General features: G+C 44.3%; 1 protein-coding gene and 1 non-coding gene across 6 annotated transcripts in view; one reads left to right on the top strand and one right to left on the bottom strand.

Moving 5' to 3' along the window:
- Nucleotides 1–6,268, top strand: part of FNDC7 (fibronectin type III domain containing 7) — a 42,131-nt gene that overhangs the window by 19,409 nt on the left and 16,454 nt on the right. For all 5 annotated transcript variants that reach the window (XR_013448009.1, XR_013448008.1, XM_078072657.1 and 2 more), the window contains 3 exons: nt 916–1,170; nt 1,912–2,172; nt 5,732–5,989. Coding sequence is in view for 3 of the 5 variants with exons in the window: in XM_078072657.1 (XP_077928783.1) it covers nt 916–1,170; nt 1,912–2,172; nt 5,732–5,989 (774 nt within the window). In the remaining 2 variants the exon portion in view is untranslated. The remainder of the gene's footprint in view (nt 1–915; nt 1,171–1,911; nt 2,173–5,731; nt 5,990–6,268) is intronic.
- Nucleotides 4,067–4,164, bottom strand: LOC118546918 (U6 spliceosomal RNA). The gene has a single exon (XR_004922836.1). It is a non-coding gene; the product is annotated as a U6 spliceosomal RNA (small nuclear RNA).

The following is a 6,268-nucleotide window of genomic DNA, read 5'->3' as shown; positions in this document are numbered from 1 at the left end:
CTGGTGCGGGGCTTAATGCCAGGACCCTGAGATCAAGACCTGAGCTGAAACCAAGAGTTGGACGCTTAACCGACTGCACCACCCAGGTGCCCCTAAAAATAAAATCTTTTTATTTTTTTTTTTTATTTTTATTTTTTTAAAAGATTTTATTTATTTATTTGAGAGAGAGAGAATGAGAGAGAGCACATGAGAGGGGTTAGGGTCAGAGGGAGAAGCAGACTCCCTGCCGAGCAGGGAGCCCAATGCGGGACTCGATCCAGGGACTCCAGGATCATGACCTGAGCCGAAGACAGTCACTTAACCAACTGAGCCACCCAGGCGCCCCAAAATAAAATCTTTTTAAAAAAAGAAAATGAGGGGCGCCTGGGTGGCTCAGTTGGTTAAGCGACTGCCTTCGGCTCAGGTCATGATCCTGGAGTCCCTGGATCGAGTCCCACATCGGGCTCCCTGCTCGGCAGGGAGTCTGCTTCTCCCTCTGACCGTACCCCCTCTCATGTGCTCTCTCTCATTCTCTCTCTCTCAAATAAATAAATAAAATCTTTAAAAAAAAAAAAAAAAAAAGAAAATGAGGGCAAAGTTTATGTCTAAAGGATGACATGAAAATGATTTAGTCTGAGAAGTAAAATGATGAAGAAATAATCTTCATAGGTATCCTAGCTAATGTACCACTTCAAAATCTCTTCCAACGGGCACCTGGGTGGCTCAATTGGTTAGGCATCTGGCTCTTGATTTCCATCAGGTCATGATATCAGGATTGTGAGATGGAACCCTGTGCGGGGCTCATGCTCAGCGTGGAGTCCACTGGAGATTCTCTCCCTCCCTCTGCCCCACCCCCCACTCATGCGCGAGCTCTCTCTTCCCCCTTCTAAAATAAATAAATACATAAATACATAAAATCTTCAAAATCTCTTTCAGCTCCTGAAATACCCACTATTGATCAGGCCTATTCAAAAATCAGCAACAGTATCACTGTGGAATGGGCCACAGTGCCGGGGGCCACCAGTTACCTCCTCACGGCTGAAGATGGAGACACTGTCATTGAAACCATGGTGGCCAATTCCCCAGGCACTGTGACAGGCCTGAAGGCTGCGACCTTGTACGAAATCACTGTCAGATCCATCAGTGCCACTGGGAGAAGCCAAGCATCGCCTCCGAAGCAGGCAAAGACAGGTAGCAGGATGCTTATCCTATGTTGAGCTATTGTTTGTGACCTGGATCACTTATAGGGAGGCTTCAAGTACATGATATAATTTTGTGTCATGTGAGTGCCTATGATTCAGGGCCCAGAGGCGAAAGCCACCAAATGATGTTTTTGGCAATTCAGGTATCTGTGGAGGAGGTGGTATTTAAATTCCAGATGCTTTGGAAAATAAAACCCATTTCTGGGTATCTTTAAGAACACCTCTGCTTTTAAATCTCTGAAAAAGGGATTTCTGTTTTTAACCTCAGTTATCCATAAAGACCATGCTAAATAAAGAACACATAGAAGGGATTTTGCTACATTTTGACTTACATAAAATGAAAACATTTAGAGTTTGTCATCAGCATTACTTAAATTGAGTTGAGAAAGTTGTACCTAGGCATATTTCCAAAAGGTTGTGTGCACATTAAAATATTATAAACCATCATTTCCCCCATTGAGTTATACTATAATTACAGGGATGTTTTATATAATTTCTTACAAACCTCCAGTTGAAAGTAATGCCTAATAGTAGAGTTTTTCTGTTCCCCATTCCTCTGCCGAGTCATTTATGATTAATTTACATTTAGATAACCATTATTTAATGGGACTCTGCTGTAAATCCTTCAAAGCAAATAATTATTTCATAACATGGATGATCAACTTCAAATTACTTATTCCTAAATTTGAATTGTCCTCCATTGCAAACACATGTGTTCTTGTCCTCGTAGTGTTGGCTGCACCGATTCTAGAAGTAAGCTCTCCAAGTCCAGACTCTATCCTTGTGCAGTGGGAAGCTGTATACATGGCAATCGGATTCTCTGTGTCCATCATGCGAGCGAATGGTTTGGGTAGAATATGGAAAGAGAATACCACAAGCACCTCCTTGACGTTTACCAGTTTAGAAGCTGGGACTCTCTACACCATAAAGGCCTACGCATGGAATGCCAATGGAACACCTGGGGATGACTCTACTTGCAATCAGAGAACAAGTAAGGACTTCCCAGCGCAGCCCCCAGCAACCTCCCTTTTGATGAATGAGAGGGGCTCTGCATTGTAGCCATCAGGAGTGGTGTTAAGTGATAAGTACACTTAACAGATATTTAAATTTATCATGAGTTTATGTATAGTGCCTTGACTGTTCCTCCTCGGTGGTTTAAATGCTGACTGCATGTATAAAGATGTGCTGCTCAGCATACACAGAGCATGGCTTCTCCCTCCCTGATAGCCAACTTACTTTCAAGCATACACATTCAGTATCACACAGCAGGAGATGATTTGTGGTAGGCTTACCAGTTTCCCATACCCTTTCTAGGTTCAGACCAACAGCGTAAACAAAAAGAATTGGGACAAACAGGAATTCATTTATTCAGTAGACATTTAGTGAGTGTGTGCCAACTTTGAGTGGGCATTGTTCTAGAGATCCAGCAGCAAACAAAACAAAGTTCCTGTTGTTACGGTACTTAATGCTGTGGTGGGAATCAGAGGTTCAGATATATTTCCCAAAACCTCAACTTAGACCTGAGGTCAACACGGGGTTTCCCATCACCTCCCCTCCAGTTGAAGGTTGAGAAGCTGGAGCATGGTGTGTGTTCTCTCCCCATCCCCATGGCAGGGGTACCCCAACCACGGGATCCCACTTCCTAAGTGGAAGCCCGTACTGCATTGCTGGAGCAAGCTAAAAGAATGAGAAGGAGAGAGAGAGGGAAGGAGGGAGATTTTTTTCCTTCTCTCAAGGCAGAGTAAGCCATCCACTGACAATATGGTCTAGTAGATGCTAGACTCTCACCAACCAGATAAGCTATTTCATCCCTTGGAGAGGACCAAGGAAAGGGTGGAAAGAAACCAGAAATGTTGTCTCCAACATTTCCTAAGTTTGGAGGGGAGAGGAAGCCCCATGGTCTATGGGTCAAGACAGAAATTCAGGGAGAAAAGGGTTTGCCTTTTATAATACTTCTCTCTGGTGAAATCCTAGCAAGGTGGCCCGAAGGTGATTCAGGATGGGCCCGGGGAGTCAGGATGTCTGTGATAAACCAGTGTCCCTGGGCCTTTTCCTAGACGTTCATTCATTCTTTCTTTCCGCAAACAATGATCAAGGGCCCACTATGTGCTGGACGTAGTTTAGCTGATGGGGAAACAAAATCAATTAAAGCATAATCCCTACACTCAGAGAACTGAGTGTGTCTTGGGAGAGACCAATGTATAAATCAGTGGTTACAGTTCCATGTAATAAGAGCTTTGAGAGAAGGATTTGCAGGCACAGAGCGGCTCGGGAGGAAGCCTCTCCATCTGGCTGGGGACAGGGACAGCCTTCTCCGACAAGTGACTATTTTCTTTAAGTCTCCCTCTTCAGTTGTTTCCATGTTTTAAAACTGTGTAAAGTTTATTTATTTTTTTATTTTTTTAGATTTTATTCATTTATTTGTCAGAGAGAGAGAGAGAGCACAAGCGGGGGGTGGCAGGCAGAGGCAGAGGGAGAAGCAGGCTTCCCGCCGAGCAGGGAGCCCGATGCGGGGCTCGATCCCAGGACCCTGAGATCATGACCTGAGCTGAAGGCAGACGCTTAACCGACTGAGCCACCCAGGCATCCCAATATTGTGTAAAGTTTAGATTTAGCCTTTCTATTAGTTTGTGAAGGCTGTCGTAACAAAGTACCTCAAACCGACTTAAACAACAAAAATGTATTGTCTCCCAGTTTTGGAAGCCAGAAGTCCAAAATCAAAGTGTCGGCATAGTTGGCTCCTTCAGGGCTGTGAGGGAAGGATCTGTTCCAGGCCTTTCTCCTTGGCTTGTAGAAGGCACCCTTGACAGTCACATGGCATTCCCCCTGGAAGTGTATGCCTGGGTACAGACTTCCTCTTTTTATTATTTTATTTTTATTTATTTATTTTTATGAAGTGCTTCATGATTTTGCATGTCATCCTTGTGCAGGGGCCATGCTAATCCATATCATTCCAATTTTAGTATATTTGCTGCTGAAGTGAGGACAAAATTAACTGTCTTTATAAGGACACCAGTCATACTGGATAGGGCCCACCCTAATGATCTCATCTACCTAATAGCATCTACTATGACCTGTTTTCAAATAAGATGACAGTTGGAGGCACTAGGGGTTAAGACTTCGACATGTGAGTTTTGACAGGACTCAGTTCAGCCCCTAACAGCCCCCGACTACTCTACTCATTTTTCCTCCTTCTCTCATGCCCCATGAGGGAAGGGCAGGTTGTCCTAAAATGCTGCAGGTGACCCTTACTAGCCTTGGGCCCAGAATTACCCCAGAGCAGATCTGCGTCTGCAGCTAAGCTCACCATGAAACAGGGGAAGGGTCCTGTGAAGATGGCCTAGCGGGGGAACATGACAGAGCATGAGTTGAGTCTGTTTCCTCGAATGGGGCCTTCCCTGGGTCCAGAAGGTCCTGCTTTCTGCTCATATGCTAAGCAAGGAGATCTCGAATGCCTGCCAGGTGGGCCTCATTACAGCACAGATTCTGGAGAACTGAGGCCAATTTCTCTCCTTCCAGCCCAAGAGGACACTCCTCAAACTTTTTCAAGAGGATAACCCTGAAAAAAAGGAAGGCATATTTCTGAGGATGTAGACGGATGTGTTTTTGGAGATACTAAAATGACTGCCTCAATGTGTGACCATCACACTTGATATGTTCCTTCCTGCCCTTTGATTTAGAATGGAATGAAAGTCTGCTCTTCTAGAAACAGTTATAACCTAAAAGTTTTTACAGAAAAAGTCTTAGCAGGTGTCAAAAGTAAAGAAGGGAGGGGTGTCTGGCTGGCTCAGTCAGTAGAGCATATGACTCCTGATCTTGGGGTTGTAAGTTCGAGCCCCAAGTTGGGTGTAGAGACTAATCTATAGTCAGGTAAGTGGCCAACTCTTGATTTCGGCTCAGGTCATGATCTCAGGGTCATGGGATGGAGCCCCACATCAGGCTCCACTCTCAGCGGGGAGTCTGCTTGAGATTCTCTCCCTCTGCCCCTCCCCCCCCCACTAGCACTCTTTCTCTGTCTCTCTAAAAGAAATAAATAAATCTTTAAGAAATAAATAAAAAATAAAAAGTAAAGAAGGGATGTTGTTGAAGCCCAATCCGTTCAGCTTCATCAATCAATAATAGAATATTTGACCTACCACTTAATAATAACATACCCACATGGCCCTTTTGGCCCTACACATTTATAATTTCATTTAATTATTCAATCACTTGTGCTGTACATTCACTGATTCATTCATTCAAATTATGCTTATTTACCATCTATATGTGCTAGGGACTGATCTTATTAGATCCATTTTACAGACGATAAAAAAAATTAAATAACAGAGTAAATACCATGGCCAAGGTGACATAGCTAGTCATGAGTTTGCACAGTCAATGGCAGATGTGTTACCCTAAATCCCAATGTTATGCTCTAAACACTAGCCATTCTCCTTCTATCATGGTCATGGTGCCTCATCCTCCAAGCTCTGCAGTGTCGGTGGTTAGGCCAGATCTTACTTTGGTTCTTGAGGCTACTGCAAAATCGTAATTGTTTCTCAAAAATCTAGGTCCTCGGGCTCCTGCCAACATTCAAGTCTCTTTTGACAGTGGGGCTCTGAAGGCCTCTGTTTCATGGGCCCCAACGGAAGGAGCTTTCAACTACACCGTGATGGCTTTGAGCGACTCTTCAGAGCTGAGCTGCCGTACAACCCTCAGCACCTGTACCATCTCCTCGCTCCAGTGTGGGACTGAGTACCTCATTTCAGTTTTAGCAAGTAATGATGCTGGGTCTAGCAAATCACCTTCCGCGGAGGCCCTGAAAACTGGTACGTAAACAAGTGTGAGATCACCGTGGGGCTGGCGACCCAGGGCGATGGCAAGAAGGGAAACAAAGAATCACCCGATGATGTTCCAGAACATTCTGGAAGCAGTGAACATGAAAGCCTGGTCCGAATGAAAGCATTGAATTGGACATTCTCATGAGTTTTAATAATGTGATAGTGACACCAGATATCAGGCATTGGAAATAGCACTTCTTCGAAAATTGGTAGGAGTCCAGGCTCCTATTCTAGTCTATCAGTAATTAATTTCCTGTATCCTTTGTG

The sequence above is a fragment of the Halichoerus grypus genome, chromosome 5, assembly GCF_964656455.1.
Source record: "Halichoerus grypus chromosome 5, mHalGry1.hap1.1, whole genome shotgun sequence".
In the NCBI taxonomy this organism is placed as follows: Eukaryota; Metazoa; Chordata; class Mammalia; order Carnivora; family Phocidae; genus Halichoerus; species Halichoerus grypus.
The sequence above is the reverse complement of the archived record's forward strand: the minus strand, read 5'-3'. Positions and strand labels throughout refer to the sequence as shown.